The 24,765-nt window shown below is 42.6% G+C and overlaps 1 protein-coding gene across 1 annotated transcript; it reads right to left on the bottom strand.

Annotated features, from left to right (window-relative positions):
* Positions 1 to 1,643: 1,643 nt before the first annotated feature.
* Positions 1,644 to 24,620, bottom strand: DONSON (DNA replication fork stabilization factor DONSON; the record flags this gene model as incomplete). Its single annotated transcript, XM_081326356.1, has 10 exons — positions 1,644 to 1,781; positions 2,213 to 2,422; positions 4,985 to 5,183; positions 6,907 to 7,029; positions 7,140 to 7,257; positions 7,342 to 7,520; positions 12,696 to 12,874; positions 17,988 to 18,191; positions 18,759 to 18,839; positions 24,315 to 24,620. The coding sequence occupies 10 exons, from the start codon at positions 24,618 to 24,620 to the stop codon at positions 1,644 to 1,646; spliced, it is 1,737 nt and encodes a 578-aa protein (XP_081182482.1).
* Between the last annotated feature and the right edge of the window lie 145 nt (positions 24,621 to 24,765).

Consider the following 24,765-nt stretch of genomic DNA (forward strand, 5'->3'; position numbering starts at 1 on the left):
GAATCATTGTGTAGTGTTTTGCTACGGTAGTCAAGAACCTGAATTCCTCCATAGGTAGGACCATGGCCATACATAAAGGATCCAGTTCAGTCTACATATGAACTGCAAATATTAGGAATATTTTAATTTCAGTCCATATTCTTAATGTGCCTTGCTTATTTGGCCATTCATTCTAGTGTACAGAACAAATTCTGTTTTGTTCACAGCTCATTCGAGATATTGCAAGAACATGTAACAACTAGAATTATTATTTTTTTTAAAAAAGCCTTTCTATCCCAGAGATTTTTGGCGGTATTGCCTAAAATATGAAATTATCATTTTTACCCTGTTTTATTTCTGAAATGCTGCTGCAAGCTGTGGTGCCTTCCAAGTCCATTTAATAATAGCCACTTACTGAAGGGTGATCTGGTTAAAATTAGTATAATGCAGTATGGATGCTTTGAAGGCCTCAGCATTTGTATTAAGAAGAAGTGTGACATATATACCGTATTTTCCGGCGTATAAGACGACTGGGCATATAAGACGACCCCTGACTTTTGAGAAGATTTTCAAGATTTTTTGTCTTAATACGCCGGAAAATACTTACATGCCAGTTGCCAAGTGTCCGACACAAGCCCGATTCAGATTCAGCCCCGTCTGATGCAAATGGTGCAAAGCCATTTCTTCCAGGCCAGACACTGCAAACAGCACGCCAGAAGCCACAACCACCACGGGAACTCTGAGTCCCCGTCTTTTGGCAGCCTGCACAGCCAAGCGCGATTCGGCTTTGAGATAGCATTTGCAGACGGAGCAGCCGCCGCGTCTGGAGCCAAGCCCCACTCAGGAGACGGTTGGCCAGGCGGGCCCGGAAGACACGCTAGAGAGCCGGGCTTGGGGCGGCCATGCCGAGGCTGGTTGGCGAGGGCCGCTGCATGGTCTGCGGGCAAGAGGGGCGCCAAGTACCGCTGTTCCGCACTCCGTGACCAGGCAAGCGATTCTTCCGGTCGGCGCGGGTCAGGTGGTGCCTTTGCAGGAGCAGAGGTGCTCCCTTCCTACTGTCGAGCAGCGCGCCTCTGGGGACCGCCTGCCCCTCCTCTTTTTGGGGACCTGACAGCCAGCATTGGAAGCGCCAGCATGGCCAGTCCTACAGAAAGCAACGGCGGCGGCTGCAGTAGCCGCCCCAGGAGCTGACGAGTTTGCCCTCCATCACCCGTTCGCCATCGGCCGCTTAACCACGGGTCGCCATCACCTACCTCCATTCACCCAGCGATCCCGCCGTCCAGCAGAAAACAAAAGATCAGAGAGGTGAATAGTATTTTCCGGCGTATAAGACGACTGGGCGTATAAGACGACCCCCAACTTTTGAGAAGATTTTCATGGGTTTAAAAAGTCGTCTTATACGCCGGAAAATACGGTACTAAAGAAAAAAGGCATGGACAGAAGGGAGCTTGCAACATTTTTTCCTCACCCAATTGTCTTCCTTAGATCCATACAATTACAAATGTCAGATTCTTAAAAGTTTAATTTAAAATGTATACTTCAGATTTACAAGTTTGAGAAAAATAAGCCTTATATACAAAAAAGTCTATTAATGAATAAAATTATTCTCATTTGAGTACAAGGAAGTGCTCCCGGTAAGCCATTTTAAATTATCATTTAGTTGCTTAGGTTTTCCATGTGTAGAGATAATCACTCATTTCTAGAAGTCGTATTGACGATTTTCCTAGTGTTGAATTAAGAGTAAGTTGATTTAAAGTATTAGGATGCAATCCACAATTGGAAAGTCCTTTGATACAAGATTCCTGTGAAAAATGGGATAAACAAAAGCAGTTAACAATGGGATAAACAAAAGCAGCCTTATTCAAAGGTCAGATATCAAAAAATCTGATACTGTAGTACAATGAGAAATAAGGTAATCCCCAATCTGTGCCTTTATATTGAAAATGTACAAATCCGTGGGGAAAAAAATACAAATTTGAACCCATATTCTTATATGATTTATGAACAGGTTACATAAGTGTGCTTCATCCAGATGAAGAATGGCCAGTCAAAATGGAAAGTAATGGCCTCATTTTAATTTCTTCCTGTTTTTGGTGTACTGACAATATAGTTTGTTTCTCTGCCTGTAGTGAATAAATCTAAGTTGTAGCTGTTATAACCACATGAGAAGAACGTATTAGCCTGTAATTTACATGTGGTTCCCCCCCCAACTAGGACAAATGCAAGTATTTACCTTCATATGCTGCTTGTCGCTGATACCTGTGTTGAACACAGCTGTTGGTTCATGAGTATAACATACAGCAGAGAAAGTTCCCTTTTGAGCAGATTTCAGTAGCATTGACAAAGAATGGAGACAATGGGGCATAATAGGGCCCACAATCTCCAAGCTAAATAGATCTTTATAATGCGAATGGGCTTGTGTTCTCACATTTATGCTTCGGGCCTAGGAAAGAGGAAGAAAAAAATCCTTAATTGCAATTGATATTTGCTCCTATTACCAAAGGAGTGTTATTTACCATGGACAACTGATATTTGAGACATTGGTAAAAATGTGCTCAAAAATGGGTGACTAAGCCAAGCAAAAATAGCAGCGGTCTACATCTGAGCATACCAATTAGAGTAACTTGGATGAGCAATAGTAGGAAACTATATAAAAGCCAAGTCACCAAGCAACTAAAAAAAATCCGAGGGAGATGGGTGGTTCAAAAATGTGAAAAATAAATTTACATTCCAGGCCTGCGTCTTCCAAATTGGTGCTAGAAAACACAAACCCTGCAATCTTGTATAAATTTTAGGCACTTGAATAAACGCAGATAATTTCAACAACTGTTTGAAACAAATTGCCAAGTGAGCAGAGCACAAATTGCCATTTCTAAAATAAAGGTGACCCTTGCTTAATGACAGTAATTGGGGCTGACAAGTCAGTTGCTAACAGACCTGGTCATAAAGCGAAAACTCACATGACTGCACCGACTTAAATGATGGCAGTTTTGGCAATTCCGGTTGTCATCATTGAACAAGAACGTTTGGCTGTCCAAATTCCACAGAACAGAAAGCCCCTCTTTGGAGCAAACCTCAACTCTCTGAGAAGCCCAGAGGCACGTGGACTGCATTTTGGAGGGGGAGAGCAAACCGGGGCTGCAAGCGGACACACCTGTACTTGTCTTCCACTCTGCTCATTGAGCTGCAGGTGGCCCATTCCCCCGTGCATCCTGTGGCCCCCGAGTGGGGGGAGGCATGGGGTATGAATCCCAACTCAGATGGGGCCAGGAGGCTGCCCGCCAGCTCTTCCTAAGCCTGATCACAGATCAGGGATGGGCAACCTTGGCTCCTTTATGACTCGTGGACTTCGACTCCCAAAATCCCTGAGTGAGCTATGCTGGCTCAGGAATTCTGGGAGTTTATTTATTTTATTTATTTATTAATTGAATTTATATACTGCCCTATTCCCGAAGGACTCAGGGCGGTTCACAGGGCAAGTTAAAAACAATACAAAAAGAGAGAATAAAACAATTAAATTAATATAAGCCCACAAAATTAAGATAACATTAAAATTGAAATTTAAAATTAATTTAATTTAGTTTAATTTAATTTAATTTAATATAATTTAAAATCCCTCAGTCCAGGCCAGACAATTCAAACAACCCAAGTTTTTAAGTCCCGGTGAAACGAGTGAAGGTCGGGGGCAGTCCGAAGTTCCATCGGCAGTTCGTTCCAAAGGTCGGGCGCACCCACAGAGAACGCCCTCCCCCTGGGAATCACCCGCCGGCAATCTCTAACCGGCGGAACCCTAAGGAGGCCCTCCCTGTGGGCGCGCACAGGACGATGGGGAGCTGATGCTGGCAGCAGGTGCTCCCTAAGGAGTTGAAGTCCACGAGTCATAAGACCCAAAGTTGCCTGCCCCTGACATAGATGGATGGCAGGTGTCAGGCAGCTCTTCATGCAGTACTTCCAAACTGACACAGACCCTGAAAGCCTTCTGCACCTGTCAGAACCATTCCAAGGCACTTTTTCCCCAAAACAACAAGCTTCATTTCAGGCAGGGTCTTGGGATGGCAGCATGTAAGGAAACTAACAGTGGCTAGGCAGGATGGTGATGCCCCCACCCCCAGGCCTGATTTCTTTCTCCACTGCCTTTTCTCATCCTCTGCTGCTCCGTTTGGGCCATCGGCAGGTTGACAATGAAAAACAAGAACACCTGAAAAAAGGCCACCCAGGACACTGCCAGAAGCTTGCAACTTCCTACCAGATTTCCAACTGACGTCATGGGAAGCCAGCAGGGAAAGCTGCCTATGGCAATTATGTGACTGCCGGACACTGCCATATTATGAAGGCTGATTGCCAAGCACCCAAGTTACAACCATGTGACTGTAAGTGGTGCTGCAAGGGCTACAACTTTGAGAACTGCTTGTAAATCCAACTTGTTCAGCACTGTCATAATTTCAAGCAATCGATGAATGAATGGTTGTTAAATGAGGACACATGTATACATTAATTTCTTACCTTGAATTAAGACCTGGAAAGGAGATAATCTTGAGTTGAACAGAGCAAAATGCACATTATATTAGCAATCAGGAGCAATATTAACATAATGTACATTTTCTAAGTGTTATATTTATTTGGATCCTGCGTTTTCCTATGCTGGAGCTCTCAAAGAGGGCATTTTACAAAACAAGTTTGGAGAAAACCAGTATTTGCCTATTTTCCCCTTTAGTCCCTTCTGCTCCCTCTTGCATAATTCTGGAAGGTCTCCCAACTAATCTAAATGGATTTTCAGATGGTGAATGGGATAGCAGAGGAAAGGGTATTGGTGAGAATCAGCTTTATCCCCCCCTTTTTTTTGGCAGAATAAACGTTCATGCAGAAGCTTCTGGTTGAGTGAGAGATGCATCACATCCTATTTTTCTTCTCTGAAATTGGACAGTCTATATTATATCATAGTATTTAGGATAGATTGAAGTGTACAAGTAACAACAACAACAATAACTTCATTATAATTTATTACCTTGAGTGTCTGCATTGTTGCGCCTCTAAAAGCAACTGGGGACAACAATGTTGGAGGGATACCAGCCTGAGGACCTGCAGAAGCCACCAAACTTTTACAATTCATCAAAAAGTTCAGCAAAGTGAATGTATTTGTCCCTTTTACTAACACCACAGATTCCGGCCTGTGATCCAATTTCATCTCATTTTTTTCTTTGCAACTACATAGAGAGTTAAGGAAGATGCATACACAGCACACACACACATATATAATAGTGTTAAATTAATATGAAGTTTTCTGTGGGAAAAAAGTTGCAATAAATGTTCTTTACGTATGTTTTTTATTATCCTTGCAAACCTGTAGTGGAAGGAGGCTTACAATGACAATAAAACGAATGTTTGCTATAGTATAGGACAGGGGTAGGCAACCTTGGCTCTTTTATGACTCGTGGACTTCAACTCCCAGAATTCCTGAGCCAGCTATGCTAGCTCAGGAACTCTGGGAGTTGAAGTCCACAAGTCATAAAAGAGCCAAGGTTGCCAACCTTTACTACAGACTAAAAGTATTACATAGAAATAGTTGCAATATTTAAATATACTGTTTAACATATATTTATAGTTGTGAGCTTCTCTCTACCACAGTAACAAAAATATGCTTTCCTGCCACATTAAGATTTTTTTCTCCTCAGTGAGTCCAGAATTATTTAACAAAAACATTTTTCCCATTCTTCGCAAAACAAGAATGGGAAAGAGATTAAAAAGAAAGGAAATGCAAGTAAATAACAAAATGAAACAAGTAGAAAATATAAAATGCATCAGTTAGTCTTTTTTTTTTTGAGGATCTCTCTGTATATACTTAAAGATTCCAATACGTTTGATTAAATGATCATGGTACGTATCGCAAATACATAGCAAATTGAGGTAATTTGAATTTGAATTACTAATTCATGATAAAGAATGCCATAAAATCATTTTTACTCTGTCGATTCATCAGTATGCTTGTTTAGGAATAAGTTCTGCTAAGCCCAAGAGAACAAATATGTGTGGCTTTTTAAACAATTTTTATCCTCTATCTGTCTGTCTATCTCAAGGCAGCAAGCATGCCTTCCTTCTCCTAGTCCCCCACATTTAAATTTAAATCAAAAAGAAGTGCTTAGTCCATGATATGGAGTGCCCTTAATAAAATATGCAAAGTTCAAAACTTTCCAGAAAAAAAATAATTTACTATTGAAAAACTAACAAAATAACGTCATGAATTCCCAGAAATAGAGAAAATCAGAAAGAAAGAAAAAAATGGGACAACTATGGCACAGAACCTCAGGTTCTAAGGCAGGGGTGTGAAACTCAATTTCATTGAGGGCCGCATCAGCATTGCGGTTGCCCTCAGGGGGCCGGGTGGGTATGGCCAGGGTGGGCGTGGCCTACTGGGTGGGCGTGGCTAAAGTACGTATGGCCTACTGGGTGGGCATGGCCAGCTCTACATTGTTCGCATCAAGGGTGCCTATGGGGGCCTGGGCAGGAGTGGGACAGATCTGAGGGTCTCTGGCAGAAGGAGGGTCTCTGGGCCAGGGCCAAGGCAATGGGGGCCGTTCCCTCACTGTTTCCAGGATGGCTTCGCGGGCCACATGAAACCACTTTGCGGGCCGGATCTGGCCCCCGGGCCTTGTGTTTGACATGTCTGTTCTAAGGGAAAGGGTGGGGGAAGGAAATTTCCTAAAAAAGCAACAACAAAAAGAACACGGATAAACCGAAGCAACCCATCTGAAGAAACTGAAAAATGATCACTGCTATTTTGATTATCTGAGCAGCAGCCACTACAGTACTTCTATGTACAGATACCAACATCACCTAGAGTCCTCGACTGCATATAACACAATGCATATTTTAGGGAAACAACTATCGGCCATGGATTAAAGGAAAACGTTTGAACTCTTCAAAGGATACAATTTGGTAAAAATTGTGCCTGGTTTTTTAATTTTGTCTTCAACTCCCATTTCCGCCAGCCATAAAATTCCATCCTCATCCTCATCCTCATCACTGCCATCACCACCATTCACTCCCCATTCTCTGAGTAGCAAAAGACAGCAAAAGCACTTAGAAATGGCCAGTTTTTGAACGAGAGCTAATAGTTCTAAGAGAAATGCACCTTAAGCCACCGTAAGCAGTAGATTACATACTCTTCGATTTCTTTGCCCATTATTTCGGTATCTTTTTCGCCTTCTGTTTCTGAAGGAGAAGCTGCAGCACTGAAGTTTTTTTGTCTAATTCCTTGAAATGGTAAATCAAATTCAATCCCTATAAAAAAAGAAAAGAAAAGAATAATAATTTTTCTTGGTTGTGGACAAGGAGAATTTTTTATATTGTTCATAACTTCTTTACCTTCATTTTTCATGGCTTCCCTTAATCCTTTGGTTGTGGGAGAAATTAATGCCGTGATCGTATCACTGCCAGCAAGTCCTGCTGCACGGAACAGTACAGTGAACTGGTAAGTGCAAACATAGAAATAGGGACACAGCTTGGCTCTCAACAGGTTATAAAGAGAGGTAAAACTGAGAGACCTACAAATTAAAGAAACACAGAACGATCAACTTCCTGATATAGAACAAGGAAACAACCTCAACCGGTTGTTTTAAGCCGATGCATTGATGTGTTCCTAAGCAATAGTGCAAATTGACTATCTAGACCCGTACCAATCGGGTTTCAGGCCCGGACACAGCACAGAAACGGCATTGGTCACACTAATAAATGATCTCTGGAGAGCTCGAGACAGAGGCTGTTCCTCTGTCCTAGTTCTTCTAGACCTCTCAGCGGCTTTTGATACCATCGACCATGGTATCTTGCTGCAGCGTCTCAGGGGATTGGGAGTGGGAGGCACGGTTCTCCAGTGGTTCTCCTCCTATTTCATGGGACGTTCGCAGTCGGTATTAACAGGAGGGCAGAGATCGAGTTCGAGGCCTCTCACTTGTGGAGTCCCTCAAGGATCGGTCCTCTCACCTCTCCTATTCAACATCTACATGAAACCGCTAGGTGAGATCATTCGTGGTTTTGGAGTCGGGTATCACCAGTATGCTGATGATACCCAGCTTTTTATTTCGACCCCAAACCACCTCAGTGATGCCCTTGATGTGATGTCCCGTTGCCTGGAAGCAGTTCAGGTCTGGATGGGGAAGAACAGGCTTCAACTCAACCCTGACAAGACTGAGTGGCTGTACGTACCTACATCTCGGGATACTCAGAACATTCCATCTCTTTCTATAGGGGGTGAGTTATTACCCCCCACAGATAAGGCTCGCAACTTGGGAGTCCTCCTAGATTCACAGCTTTCCTTGGAAGACCACATAACATCTGTGACTAGGGGAACCTTTGCCCAGGTTCGCCTGGTGCGCCAATTACGGCCCTATCTAGAACGAGATGCCCTACGTACGGTCACCCATGCACTCGTGACCTCTCGTTTAGACTACTGCAATGCTCTTTACATGGGGCTGCCCTTGAAGACCACTCGGAGGCTCCAACTGGTACAGAATGCAGCCGCGAGAGTTGTGTTGGGAGTCTCCCGATACTCCCATGTTACACCTCTACTCCGTGAGCTGCATTGGCTTCCAGTTGTCCTCCGGGTAAGATTCAAGGTGCTGGTAATAGTTTTCAAAGCCCTACATGGCATGGGTCCGGAGTACCTTAGGAATCACCTGCTGCCAGCGTCAACGTCCCTCCGTCCAGTGCGCTCCCACAGAGAGGGCCTCCTCAGGGTGCCGCCGTTCGGAGAATGCCGTCTGGTGGCTCCCAGGGGGAGGGCGTTCTCTGTGGACGCGCCTGACCTATGGAACCGTTTACCGGTTGAGCTCCGGATGGCTCCCGACCTTCGCTCCTTCCGACGCGACCTAAAAACACATCTGTTTAAGCAATCCGGTCTGGTCTGATGGGTTCTGTTGTAATTATTATTTTAAGGTAACTATCTTCTACATTTGGGCTAAATTAGGGTTTAATTTGTTTTCAATATCTGTATTTGTGCATTCTATTATTTATGTCACTGTTCACCGCCCTGAGTCCTTAGGGAGAAGGGCGGTATACAAATCAAATAAATAAAATAAATAATAAATAAATCTGCCTATTATTTCATGTGAATTCGTAATTCCAGTGTTATTCTTCCTTTATTTCATTCAAATAATCAAGAGTTTTTATCTAGTTTCCATGCTACTTTGTATGTTATTCTGGGTTCTTTTCAGCTATATGGAACATTTTTTTTAAAAAAAAACAACACCTATGTATCATTCAAATAAGCTAGAAGAAAATAAGAATGGATTCACTGGCTAATTTTATCTTCTTTTGTTTTCTATATAGCCTGTTTATGGTTTCCCTCTTTCTTGATCCAACTTGACTGTTGTAAAAATAGGCAAAATCGAAACCCAATGTGTGGTCATCTACAGAACAATGTGATAGCTATTGCGTAAATTAAAACATTTTATTTTCATCAGGGAAAAATTAAGTAGCTGTTTTATAGGTATTTGAAAAATAACGTAATTAACTTAAATTGTTCTTTGCTAATAAAGAAAGGCTGAATGTAATCTAATAGCTACGTGTAGAGAAACATTATGGCACAGCAGTTGGAATGCGGTATTGAGGCTAATTTTGCTGACTGCCAACTGCTCAAGGTTGACTCAGCCTTCCGTCCTTCCGAGGTTGGTAAAATGAGGACCCAGATTGCTGGGGGGCAATAGGCTAACTCTGCAAACCGCCCTAGAGAAAGCTGTAAAGCCCTGTGAAGCGGTATATAAGTGCTATCTTCGCATAGGCATCAGTGTGAAAAGATCATCAATTTGATGTTAATCCACATTGCTTACTGAAGCCTTCTCCAATCCAGGTGCCTTCCACATTTCAGTTTCAAACATAGCTACTGTTAAGCCTGAAAAAGGAAATTCATACATCGTTGGAGAGTTTCTAAGAATACTAAGTCGACAACAGTGGTAGTTGTTACCATATAGGCAGGCAAGTTAGTTTCTAAAAAGCAAAAATAAAGAACTTTAAGGCACTTTAAAGGCAAATCAAAGGACCTGAAATTCTGAACAGCACAGAAGTCGACGTCTAAGATATCTTAGTAGATATTCCGTTTATATTAACCTGTATTTTTAGAAGATGAAATTAGAAGCACATTCTCGTAATTACCAAGAAGGCTACAGAATGGATGGAATATCTACAATAGACAAAGATGTCAAGGAAGAGAAGGAAAACCAATTACAAATTCTAATCTAACTATGCTAGCAGATCTGAAGAATATAGTGATCAATAGACTGGAAGAGATTACAGATTAATTTCAAAGAAAAAAGATTTAAAGGATGCATTAGAAAATACTTAGGATCACCCAACATAAATTAGAGCCCTAGATAAAACTGCTGATGCATGCTGGATAATTGAGAAAACCAAAAAATACCACCCCCCCTCCCAAAAGTCAACATGTGCTTCAATGACTATAGGAAGGTCTTTAACTCTATTGACCATGTCAAGCAGTGGAATGTCCCTAGGGCAGGGGTAGGCAATCTTGGGCTCTTTTATGGCTGGCTCAGGAATTCTGGGAATTGAAGTCCACAAGTCATAAAAGAGACAAGGTTGCCTACCCCTGCCCTAGGGAAACCTAGAACATTTCATTGTCCTCATATAAAAACACCAATATACGGGACCGGAAACCAGTGTCTGAATGGAACATAGTAAGACAAGATTGACTCCAGATTGACAAAGGAGTGAGAAAAGATTATATACTTTCTTTTACAGCCTATGTGCAGAATATATTGCAGGAGTCTAGAATGCTAAAAGATAGGCATGATCTTAAAACTGGAGGAGAAAGCATTAAATAACCTGCACTACACTGATGACAGTACTGTGATAGCTGAAAATGCAAATGATCTAGCTCTTGGTAATTAAAAGTTGAGGAACGCATTAAAAAATGAGTCTGCAATTAAATTTAGACTAGTCAATTAATAAGAAAAAGTACAGCAACCAGCCTTAGAGGTGACAATGACATGCTGAAGTGTTGGAAAGCTTCTGCCTTTTAGAATCAGCTATTAACAATAAAGGAGTCATAAATCAAGAAATATATCACAACCCAGGATTTGATAGATCAACAATGAAATCCTTGGAAAATAAATTCAGATACCGTAACTGATACTGTTAAATAAATTCAAACCGATACTGTTTGAATAAGTCAATGACTTTTCTTATGACATTCAATGGAAGCAAAAGCTGGACTGAGTTTTGGTGCTTGAGAAAACTCTTGAGAATACCATGTACAGGCAAGAAAACAAATGAATGGATCTCAGAACAAATCAGGCTGATTTTACCTGAGGCATAAATGACATGCTCAAATTATTGTGTTTTTGGATACATCCTGTGAAGATCCAGCTTCTTTGAAAAGTCTATAGTGTTGGAGAAGATGAAAGGAGTGAGGTGAAGAGAATGGCTGGCGGCAAGGTGGATGGATTATCTTATGGGGCAGATGGTTATCCTGTTGGAGGACCTGAAGCGCCCAGTTGAGACAGATAGTCCTGAAGAGATTCACTCGATGTAATTGCTAGGAGTTAACCCTAACCTAATGACACCTGATCTATTAATCAGTCGTCCAATGTTATTTATTTGGTAAATGTAATATAGCGGCCCAGCTCTTATGCATGACTCTGAACACCGTGTAAAGATAAAAATTCAAAATAGTGTAACAAAACAACAAAAACATTACAAACAATAATAATATTAAAAAAACAATCTCTGGGAGAGTGTACTCAATATCTTTAGTAATAAAGCCGTTTTGCGGGCTCCTATACCCGTTACCGGATCCTCATGCCAGATGGCAATGCAATGTTTTCAGGCCCTTCTGGGAGGCCTGCAAGGTTAGAGCCAATCTGACCACAGGGAGAATAATGTTGCAAAGGGTGGGTGCCATGGCAGAAAAGACTCTCCTTCTGGGTCCCATCAGATGACACTTGGGGGGGGCCTTCAAACTGGAGCTGGTTAATTAAGAGCTAATCCCACCTCTCCCCTGTGCCTCTGGCTGCCCCCTTTTTTATCTTGTGTCCGTGATTTTATTCTTTTTGTACTGTGATTTTATTGGGTATATTTCTATATGATGACTTTAATGTCTTTATGTTGTAAGCAGCCCGGAGTAGCTTTGAAATGAGATCGGCAGCAAATAAATTCCATAATAACTATTTCTTCCTGGACAGGAACTGTCACATGCCCTTCCTATTGGATCTGGTGGAATGGGTAGATGTGATTGGGGAGAGGTAGACCCTCAAATAATCCGGTCCCGTGCCAGGTAGGAATTTGTAGGTCACTACTAGCACTCTGAATTGAACCCAGAAGCAAACATGTCACCAATATAGCTCACAAAGCAACATCTGCTGATGTAGATGGGCACATAGCTGACCATATAGCTGCATTTTGCTCCAAAATTTCCAAGTGCTCTTCAAGGAAAAGCCACATATAGAATGTGTTACGGTAATATATTTTGCAAGTGTGCACAGACTCACAGAATTACCTTTTACAGAAAGCCACGTTAGTAATGATCTGCTTTTTTATAAGTATAAAAGCATAACAACTATGAAAATAAATACCTCTTTCCTCTCACAGAACTGCTCTACATACCTGAACACAAGCAGATTTTGGTTAGAAAAAAAGATCCCTATTGAAAATACTCTCAGAACAAAGGACCTTATGCTTAGCTTTTTATATTTCCAAGAACTTCAACTTACCAATCGCTCATGAACATTTGTTGGAGTTCTTCATTAAAGGCACAAGGATGACTTTTTCCAACCATTTTTCTGTCAGCTCCAATTCGAGGAAAAAGTGGTAGCCATGGGAAGAAGGGGTGAAGCCAATACACTAGATTTTGCTGGAAAGCACATCGCAGTTCCGTGGAAAGTTTTGGCTCCTAAATATCAAAGTACAGAATTTATATTTACATTTTTAAAAGGCTACTTTTAAGTTATTTTCAGTCATTCAAAAACCGTCAAAGCCTGAAATAGACCCGCAGGCCATAAGTGAATCTTGTAGAGAATATGGTAAGCAAATAAATACATTATGTGAAATGTCTATTCAACAATACCTGATTTTAATGCAAATTTGGATCACAAATTTGGAAATGAATTGCAATCGGATTAATGCCCAGTTATCAAAAAAAAATAATAATCCAAAGGGTTTATAAGTTGAACATGTTTTAAGAGGAGGAGAATAAGGTTAGTATTCTAGCGCATTTATGTACTATGGCTTATTTTTAACGCTGCTTTGATTTAAATTCAATTTGTATAATATATCCTATCCATGAACTATATTGGATAAAGATGCTGTCCAAAATCACTGTGGATGCACTTTCATTCATACTGTAGGTTTGGAGAAAAGTGTAAAGAGGAAAATTAGAAAAGGATTTTTAGAAAACTTCATGTAATAAAAACACAGAGAATAGCAGCATTATGATATATTTTCACTTTCAAGGGATCAAAAAGCAATTATTAGTATTTCATTTTAAGTCCATAAATGTTTATAATATATAAAACAAACATATTTAATATTTTTGCACCTTGTCATAATCTGCAAACAACTTTACCTTGGTTTCAATTTACTTATACAAAATAGGATTTATTTAAATAGCTTGTTTGCATTTAAGTGCCAATTATCCTGATAAGGGGACGTAATAAAACCATTTGGAAGCTTTGCCATTTTTCTTGTAAAGGGAAACAGAAATTTTTTAAAAATCTACAGCTAGTTCACCACAAAACAGAATATGCTGTTTTTATAAAGTTTAACCTTTATGTGGTTTTTATGATGATTCAGAACATTTCTTAGAAGCAGATTTTATATCCAAGATAAAATATTTTACACTGTACCAAAACATATTGGGGAAAATTAACAATAGCTATTTTCTACAATAAAATATAAAAGCAGCAATTATTCATACTTATGGTTATATGGAAGTATTTGTGTGCCTTTTAAGACACATGAAAATATGACATACCTTATATTAGCAAAGATAACTTTAGAGAATAATTTCTTTAATATATAGAAACTGCTATTTAGTTTGTTGTAACCATAATAATTATAAATCAGGAAAAAAGGAGACATAGCAACATAGATTTAATTAAAAGTCTAGGTCAGACATGTCAAACACAAGGCCCGGGGGCCAGATCCGGCCTGCGAAGTGGTTTCATGTGGCCCGCGAAGCCATCCTGGAAACAGTGAGGGAACGGCCCCCACTGCCCTGGCCCTGGCCCAGAGACCCTCCTTCTGCCAGAGACCCTCAGATCTGTCCCAATCCTGCCCAGGCCCCCATAGGCACCCTTGATGCCAACGATGTAGAGCTGGCCACGCCCACACAGTAGGCCGTATGTACTCTAGCCACGCCCACACAGTAGGCCACGCCCACCCAGGCCATACCCACCCGGCCCCCTGAGGGAAACTTCAAAGCTGATGCTGCCCTCAATGAAATTGAGTTTGACACCCCTAGTCTAGGTGAAGAAATGGAACCTTAGCTGGTTCCAAAAAAACAAAAACGAAGTACATGTGCTGATGCTAACTGTAATTGAATAAGGAGAGAATATTCTGAAAATTTTATTTTCATATAAAATATTTACATATAATATATAACCAGATGGGTGACCTTGGGCCAGTAACACACTTTCAGTCCAATTCACCTCAAAGGGTTGCTATTTTGGGGAACAAAGGGCAGGAAAGTATATTAGGTATGACTTATAGCTTAAGTCAGAGGTCCCCAACCTTTCTGGGTTTGCAGCTCAGAAGGAAAGGGAAAAAGGGGCCTTGAGCTGCAAGGTGCATGCGACACTCACCGTGACACTAGTGTGAGGAGGGAGTGAGTGTGCGCACACACACTGGCCAGCCACTCACATGGCCCAGTGGTCAACAGGCCACGGCCCGGTAGTGAGCCACAGTCCACAGGTTGGGGACCCCTGCCTTAAGTTACTTATTAAATAATAAAGATGGGATAAAAATTGAATAAATAAATGTTGGGCTTGCACTATAGGAAAAAGAAGCAGAGTAGGTATTAAGGATCTACACTATTGTAGATTTTATGTGCTTATAAAATAATTTTGAATTTCATTTGGCAACGAACTATCCCTTAGTACAGTTCTTTCCAAATAGTGTAATCTACTCAAAATAAGTTGTCAGTGAAGATGCAATATTCTACATGGGCTGCATCTTCTGAACTAACGTACATGTTACACATGGTGACTGTGAAGTTAACAGTATTACTATAAGCTGTACTGTCCAAAAAATGCATAGTGAAGAAACACTTTATCAAAGAATCCATTTCTGAGACCACTAAAAAAATGGCTTCTGGAGCAGTGCTGTATTGTGTGCTTAGGTTTTCAGAGGGTATGCAGCTTCATCCAAAATAGGTAATCTCTCTAGATCCCAGGTAAATATAATGCAGTATCTTGTTAGGATTCATTCATGTCCAAATACTCAGATGATACTTCAGATCTGCTTGTCAACAAGCTACTGATGTGACATGTTGGCTCCTTTATCAATATGCAAATAACTACATATACTGTAGATGTTAAAAAGAACTAAAGACAGGTTGGAGTCTTGAAGAATTCTATAACTTAATAATTTTATTTATTTTTTATTTTTATTTTAATCCCATTTATATCCCACCCTTCTCCGAAGACTCAGGGCGGCTTACAATCTAAGCACAAATCAATGTGCTTAGCAATAGCCTTCATTCTATGTATATGCCTGCTTATTAGGGCTTTCGGGGGGCCCCAAGCAGCATTATTACAAAGTCAGCTTATTGCCCCCAACAATCTGGGTCCTCATTTTACCTACCTTGGAAGGATGGAAGGCTGAGTCAACCTTGAGCCTGGTGGGATGCGAACCTGCACTAATTGCAGGCAGCTGGTGTTACTTAAGGAGGCATTAGCCCACTGCTCCACCAAGGCTCTACAGAGCTGAGCATTAGTCATTTTGAGAATCGCTGAGCAGGCAAGAGCAGTGTTGTCTGAACCAACAAAGAATACAACACTTTACCAAAAATGTTGAGAAATTAGGAGGATCATCCCTTTCCCAAAACAGTAAGGTTTATTTACTCCCATACCCTAGCCCAGGGGTAGGCAACCTTGGCTCTTTTATGACTCGTGGACTTCAACTCCCAGAATTCCTGAGCCAGCCATGCTGGGAGTTCAAGTCCACGAGTATTAAAGAGCCAAGGTTGCCTACCCCTGCCCTAGCCTATCCAAATTAAAATAGTTCCCCAATACTTATTTTTTCCAAGAATTTATAAATCTGCCTGCTGTTAGCATGATTTGAATCCTCCATAAGCAATATTCGTAACTGTCTAAGGGGTTGCTCCTCTGTCCTAGTCCTATTAGATCTCTCAGCGGCTTTCGATACCATTGACCATGGTATCCTTCTGCGGCGTCTCAGGGGGTTGGGAGTGGGAGGCACCGTTTTACGGTGGTTCTCCTCCTATCTCCTGGGCCGCTCGCAGTCGGTGTTGACGGGAGGGCAGAGATCCACCCCGAGGCCTCTCGTTTGTGGAGTTCCTCAGGGGTCGGTTCTCTCTCCCCTCCTGTTCAACATCTACATGAAGCCGCTGGGTGAGGTCATTCGTGGTTTCGGGGTGGGGTATCATCAGTACGCTGATGATACCCAACTGTTTTTCTCCACCCCGAACCAACCCAGCGATGCCCTCGCCGTGATGTCCCGTTGCCTGGAGGCGGTTCAGGTCTGGATGGGGAGAAACAGGCTTCGTCTCAATCCCGCCAAGACTGAGTGGCTGTGCGTATCGGCATCTTGGGCTAACCAGATTATTCCACCTTTAACGATGGGGGGTGAGGTGTTACCCCCCGTTGATAGGGCTCGCAACTTGGGCGTCCTCCTGGATTCACGGCTCAATTTTGAAGATCATATAGGAGCCGTGACCAGGGGGGCTTTTGCCCAGGTTCGCCTGGTGCGCCAGTTGCGACCCTATCTGGACCGGGATGCCCTACGCAGTCACTCATGCGCTCGTGTCCTGCTGTCTAGACTACTGTAACGCTCTCTACATGGGGCTGCCCTTGAGGACCACTCGGAGGCTTCAGCTGGTGCAGAATGCGGCCGCACGAGTTGTGATGGGGGTTTCCCGATACTCCCATGTAATACCTCTACTCCGTGAGCTGCATTGGCTTCCGGTTGCCCTGCGGGTGAGATTCAAGGTGCTGGTGATGACCTATAAAGCCCTGAATGGCTTGGGTCCGGGATATCTGAGGGAACACCTGCTGCCGGCATCAAGCTCCCTTCGTCCAGTGCGCTCCCACAGGGAGGGTCTTCTCAGGGTGCCGCCGATAAAAGATTGTCGGCGGATAACACCCAGGGGAAGGGCCTTCTCTGTGGGTGTGCCTGCCCTCTGGAACCAGCTGCCCGTGGAGCTTAGGGCTGCCCCCGACCTCCGCACATTTCGCCAGGACCTGAAAACCTGGCTCTTTGAGCTCTCCGGCCCAGGCTGAGAATTTTTTAACTGGGGTTTTAATTCTAGGGATGATTTAATCTTTTTTAATTTGTTTTTAACTTTTGTATTGGTTGTTTTAAATGCCCTGTAAACCGCCCTGAGTCCTTTGGGAAAGGGCGGTATATAAGTTTAATAAAATAAAAAAAATAAATAAAAAGATATTACTAATTCCAGGAACTGGCACCATTCGTTGAAACACAGGCATATTTCTGCATGATGTAACATCCTGAATGTCACAGATAAATCAATAAGGACCCTTAAGACATCCCCCTCAGATTCATAGAATACTGAGAAATTTGTTCAACAACATTAAACATGGTACGATTGAGATTTTATTGTTTTGTTCACTAGATAGCTATAAACATTGAGAAACAGACAACAGAGGTGAATTTGAAAGATATGACCGGCCGTTCAGATTTTAAAGTGTTTAAAGAACTAAATATAACAATTCAAAATAAGTTCACCAGTTGCAGTTTGAACAGACTCTTGTATCCACTGCAGATTCCAGTTCATTAATCCAAGAGCATTAAGCAGCATAACCTACCTGTATACTTTGGGGTAAGTTTATTAATGTTGCTCTACAATGCTGGATATATCCTAGGGATTCTTCTTGAGCTTTTAAGTGATCTGCCCATGCAAATGATTGAGAAGAAGTGACTAGAAGACGAGTTTTAATACTCCAATCTGCAGGAAATTCCAAACTTGGCGAAGAAAGAACATCAGTATTGGAAATGGCCAAACAAGTGTCCTTAAAAAAATTGAACAAAGAATAAGTAAGCAATGAAATCAATAAAGTGCCATCAGTTAGGTGTACAAAGAAGACATCCTACTTTTGCAAACATTAAGCATTATCATTTTGGTTCTGGATTTATGTTAGACATGAGTAATATTGATTTATAAATCTAGATCTAACTGCATAAGGAAAAAATTCTGAAGTTTATGAAAGAAGCACACTTCAGTGCTGTGGTAGGTGTGGTGAGTATACAGTAAAGAAAAATGGACATTAAAAATTTTAAAGAAAAATGGACATTAAGTTATGAGAGGGTCCTTAGTGCTCTCTGAGCTTGGTTGTTAAGTTACCTTTAAAAAGTAAGATACAATTAAAATTACAGAATAACAAAAAAAAGTTTTATGTCTGACTGTAAGAAAACATGCATGGTTGCAAGAGGTCTATTTATATGAAGGGTGACCGTGTACAGTCTGTATGCAAAGCGGCACATGGGGGATATGCAAATACCCAGAGTAAACAACCCTACACTCTCGAATTTTAAGTGTTTTCATATTTAGAAACGCTAAAATTAAAAACGATACTTACTTTGATCAGTGTTTCAGCGGCTGCTGTTTTAGAAAGCTCTTCTTTACATGTGAACTCATCCTTGCCACGACTTTTTAAAAACTAAAAGAAAAAAAAATTAAACCATATATTGCAGTTTGTAACCTGTTACCATTGTCTGTATTAAACTTCATAAGAACATCAAGTTTCAGATTCCTGCCCTGTAGCAAAAAAAGCACAAGAAGATATTGGAAGCAGATGATCACTATAGTGACAATGGCAAAAGCATCTGTGTGAGAGAAGACAATGATAAATCACCCCTGCATTTTCACCAAGAAAACCACACAGATAGAAAATGTAACGTGACCGATGATATACTGCCTGATGATGGATCCCTTTGGAATGAATGGCACTCAACGTACTACTGAGAAAGGTGAGGATTTTTCAGAGTACAAATGGTGTTTAAGATGTCCCACAGGCTTAATCTAGCCACATCCAGTTGCTGATGTTGCCATACAGCAGACATGTCAAACACAAGGCCCGGGGGCCAGATCCGGCCCATGAAGTGGTTTCATGTGGCCCGCAAAGCCATCCTGGAAACAGGGAGGGAACGGCCCCCACTGCCTTGGCCCTGGCCCAGAGACCCTCCTTCTGCCAGAGACCCTCAGATCTGTCCCACTCCTGCCCAGGCCCCCATAGGCACCCTTGATGCGAACGATGTAGAGCTGGCCACGCCCACCCAGCAGGCCATACACACTCTAGCCACGCCCACCCAGTAGGCCACACCCACCTGCCCCCCTTGAGGGCAACTGTAATGCTGATGCGGCCCTCAATGAAATTGAGTTTGACACCCCTGCCATACAGGAAAAGAAAATCTGAAGGTGCAAAGGCAGAATTATAGTAGGAATATTGAATATAAGAAGCAGGAGCATGGGAAAACTCAGCAAAGTGAAAGATGAAATGACTACAAAATGACATCTTAGGCCTCAGAAAATCAAGATGGTATTGGGACTGGACTTTTCAGTCAGAAGATCACATTTATTAGTCAGGACATAAAAAAACAAAGAATAGCATTGTTTTTATAGTTAAGGAGACAACAGGAACTCTACATCACTGCAATGCAATCAATTATTGAATATCTGTTAGAACAACTCTTTAAGATGATGATCATTCATGTTTATGAACCAACCAGCAATCCAGAAGAGGAGGTAGATGATTTTTATGATCAGGTTTGATTTGAAGTCAGCAGAACATGCAAGCAAAATGTGCTGCTTGTGACTGAAATGTCAAAACTGGAAATACTAAAGAAGAAAATGTAGTTGTATTGGCTTTGGAAACGAAAATGAAGCAGTAGGTTGGCTTATCATTTTCTGCCACTCTAGTGAGTTCTTCCTAGAATTCTGTCTTCAAACAACTAAATCGACCCCTATACATGGACATTACTAGATGGCGTATGTAGAAACCTCATTGATTATATTATTGTTAAAAGGAGGTGGAGGAGCTCAATTATAACATCAAAGAATTGGAGAGGTGCCGACTGTGGAACAAATCACGAACTTGTCATATGTCAGCCTTGGTGGAGCAGTGGGCTAATGCCTCCTTAAGTAACACCAGCTGCCTGCAATTAGTGCAGGTTCGCATCCCACCAGGCTCAAGGTTGACTCAGCCTTCCATCCTTCCGAGGTAGGTAAAATGAGGACCCAGATTGTTGGGGGCAATTAAGCTGACTTTGTAATAATGCCGCTTGGGGTGTGTGTGAAAGCCCTAATAAGCAGGCATATACATAGAATGAAGGCTACTGCTAAGTTTGTAAGCTGCCCTGAGTCTTCGGAGAAGGGCAGGATATAAATGGAATTAAAATAATTTTTAAAAATATGCACGTTCAAAGTTAAGAAAATCTAGTCAGTTTCTAGTCAGTCTTGAACCATTTTCACCCACAACATCAGGAATTCCTTTGAAGTCCTGAACCTAATTGACAGAAAACTCCAGATGAGCTGTATAGTGGAATTAAAGAAGTCATTAAAGCTGAATGCGAAGAGACTAACAAAAATAAAGGGAATAAAATAAACTGGTTTCAGAACAATTGCCACAAAGAGAAGCCAAAGTCACGAAAAACAAAAATCTCAGAAAGGACCTTAAGGAGTTTTGGAGAGCTGTTAGAACAGGGGTGTCAAACTGGCGGCCTGTGGGCCACTTTCATCATACCGAAGCTGCGCCCACCCCATTGCTGGCAATGCAAAAAGAGTCAGGATACTTCGCGACACGTCACGTGACACGGCGAGTTTGACACCCGTGTGTTAGAACATACAAGAAGCAGTATTACAACATCTGCACAGATACTGAAGAGGGAAACAGATGTGGAAAAACAAGGAACAGTTTTTCAAAAGATCTCTGAATTCAGTAGTTCCAATCTTGAATTGGGAGGCTAAAAGACACCAATGGACAGATAGTTATCAATTCAAAGGAGATCAAATTAAATGGGAAATGTATATTAAAACATTGTACAGTAGAACTGTCAACATTCAAGGTACCTTAGAAGATGTTTCCTACTTATAATCTCTATTACTAGATGAAGTTATATCAGCACTCCATTCATTACGACGTCAGAAGGCTACAAGAACTGAGAGAATACCTACTGAAATAGATAGGCAAGCAATTGAAGGCAAGTTGATCCAAGATTCCAACCAAGCTTTGACAGTAAACCTGGAGAATAACACAATGGTCAGCATACTGGAAGGCTTGCTCCAGCTTGAGAAAGAAATGGGACAAGGCTATATACTCTCCCATTATGTATTCAATCTACTGTATATGCTGCATATATATTAAAGGAAGATAGACTGGAGAACAAGGAGTGTGGTTTTGAAGTTGGACGAAGAAATATCAATAACCTGTGCTATCTGACAACAAAGTTACAACGGCACTGAACAAGGGTACTCCTCACAGCGTGTTTCCCCGAAAGTAAGCCCCAGCTGATTTTGGGCAGGGCGGGCCTAATATAAGCCCTCCCCCAAAAGTAAGCCCTACTTAAGGGCCTTCATGGACAGCCTCTGTGACGAGGCGAAGCCAATGGGGGAGGGGGGACCCGGTATACTGGTTCCTTACCTTTGCCCGGCTTGTTTCGTGGCCTCATGGCAGTGGCATTGGGCGCAATATGTGAGGTGGCAAATGGCCAGTTTTGGTGCAATGTGGCTGTTTGCCGCCGGCCACAGCCATTTGCCACCTCGTGCATCACACCCAATGCCACTTGCAAAGTTGGAATTGATTGATTGACCTTTTCCCCCCCCCCCCAAAAAAAACCTTCGTTTCCTTGAACGTGGTGGCAGATCACGAAGGAGAAACGGCACGGAGCTGGGAGTCAGGTAAGGAAAGAAAGGCAATTTCTGTGGGGGGGAGCAAAGATTTCTTTCCTTACCTGCCCCACTTGTTCCGAGGCCACTTTTTGCTCAGCTGCATTGCTCTTGCCAAAGGCCTGACCGCCCACTTCAGCACCCTCCCTCCCTGAGCCTCCGGTGCTCCACCTGCTGCTTTGGTCAACCTGCCAGGCCCCACCTCAATGCTCTGCTCACCGCCACCCAGCATGGCCGCCCCAGGGCTGCACTTGCACGGGAAAGGCACGCGCCCCACCCTCTCGCCACAGTGCAGGGTAAGGTTGCTGCGCCTGCTCCACCCAGATGCCCTCGCCTCCCCCAAGCGTTTTTTTACTAACCTGCGTTTCAGCTGCATTCCGTTTCTCCGTTCGCTTCTCAGCCTCCGCCACATATTTGTGGGACTATCGGTTTTTTTAAAAAAGTTCCATCAGACTTTCTAACTTCTTGAGATCTCGTGAGAAGTTAGAAAGTCTGATGGAACTTTTTTTTTGTCCCATAAACACACGGCAAAGGCTGAGAAGCGGAGAAACAGAATGCAGCTGAAAGGTGGGTTAGTAAAAAAATGTTTGGGGGAGGCGAGGGCATCTGGGTGGGGGCAGGGGCGGCACCCTTACCTTGCGTGGCTTCAGCAGGTGTCTGGCATGGAGAGAAAAGCAACTGGCGCCACCATGCTAGTGCCGTGTTGCTTCTCTACCCCATGCACAGGCCCCAGCCCAACCCCTCGCAGCCTACTGGTGCTGGTACCAGCAAAAAGCCCTCCCCGAAAGTAAAACACTGTGCTTACTTTACAGCAGACATGTCAAACTTGCAACGTCATGTGACATCACGCAAGATATCGGAGCTTTTTCTCCATTGCCAGCAATGGGGTGGGTGAGGTTTGCTGACGACGCACCCAGCCCATGGGCCGGCAGTTTGACACCCCTGCTTTAGAGCCCAAAAGAAAGTAAGACAGTGTCTTACTTTTGGGGAAACACGGTAGTTGCAGCCACTGGAGCATTCTCAAAGTCATATGATCTCACTGCCAGCACTTGGTGACCAACTCAAAATTAAAACATTGCAGCGTCCCTTGATCATATGACCACCACTTTTGACCTTCTCTGCCACCTTCCCACAAGCAAAGTTAATGGGAAAGCTGGCAAGAGATTGCAAATGGGAATTACATGGTTGTGAGATGCTTTGACCACACAGGGTTTGCTTAATGATGCCAACAGGAACCGCCAGAACTGCCACAAGTTCCCACAATCATGTGAGTTCCTGGTTCCAATTATAAGCAGTGAGGATTCCTTGTATTATAAAACGCAATGGATGTGGAAGCTCTAATAAAATAGATTAGTTAATAAAAGTAATAAAAGTTAAGGAGCAAAATGGAAAAAAATGGGACTAACACTAAATATAATGAAGATCAAACCCGTAGAAGGCCCAGCCTTAAAATTAACAACAGACATGTCAAAGAGGTTGTGTCTTTTAGGATCAACCAACAAGATTAAAGCAACAAGCAGTTAAGAAATATGGTGAAGCCTTGGAAAAGATTTTGGCTTGATAGCAGCCATCTTTTTCTTTTCCTCAAAAACAATCAAACAAACAAAAAAAACCCCAAAAGAAAAACGGAAACCATTCTAAGAACGAACATCATCTTCATAAACAAGCTGAGCCAAATACGGAGAGGCACCCTTCCCAGTAATTGTCATTCTCATCAATGATTATTTTATTAACCATGCGGTAGCAACGCCCACATCTTCTTAGCATTTCAAACAGGCCCGCAAGACCGAGCGCTGCCCTCCCCTTCTTACGTTTAAGCTTTAAATCATTTTTTTTTCTTAAAAAGTTAAAAACTCATTCCGACACCCAGGCGCACCCTTCTACACAATCAGTTACAACCAGGGCTTTTTTTTGTCATAGAACGCTCAGAATGGAGTTCCGGCACCTTTTTTTTTTTGATGGAACCTTATAGGGTTGTATGACACGTGTGAGTTCCGGCACCTTTCTCTTTTACAAAAAAAGCACTCTATTGTTCTCTAACGCTTGGTTTATATCAGGGGTCTTCAAACTTGGCCCTTTTATGACTTGTGGACTTCAACTCCCAGAATTCCTCAGCCAGCTTTGCTGGCTGAGGAATTCTGGGAGTTGAAGTCCACAAGTCATAAAAGGGCCAAGTTTGAAGACCCCTGGTTTATATGCTGTTCGGTCTAATGCCCATCGAAGGCAACGCGAGGGCAGAGACCAAGTTTACCTCCTCCTCGAGTCTGCTGGATACGCCGCTCCTGGCCACTAACCACTCCACGTCGGTAAGTTTCTGGGGAGAAGATTGAACCCGACTGGGTTCCGGGGGAAGAAGAGGCGCGTTTCCTAGGTTGGTGAACGGGTTGCGCCGCCGACTCCCCGGACAGAGCCGAGACGGAGCAGGCGAATCCTTGAGGGTTGCAGCGGACGAAACCTCTCCGGAGGTTTCGCTTCTCCGAAACCTCTTCCTCTTCAAGCGCAAAAGCTCCGGCGGCTTCTTAAAGCCGGGAGAGTAATCGGGCACCACGGAACACATGCCGCTGGCTCGCTCGGCGGAGAGAACCTGACCACCGCGCCAAGCAGAATTCCGCGCTCGATTTGAAAGCCCCGCCTAAGCAGCTGGGCGGATTCCTTTGGGTTTGCCCGCCGAAAAGACGACCAATCCGAACGGAGCTCCTTCG

This window comes from Vipera berus (assembly GCF_964194415.1).
Source record: "Vipera berus genome assembly, chromosome: 4".
NCBI lineage: Eukaryota > Metazoa > Chordata > Lepidosauria > Squamata > Viperidae > Vipera > Vipera berus.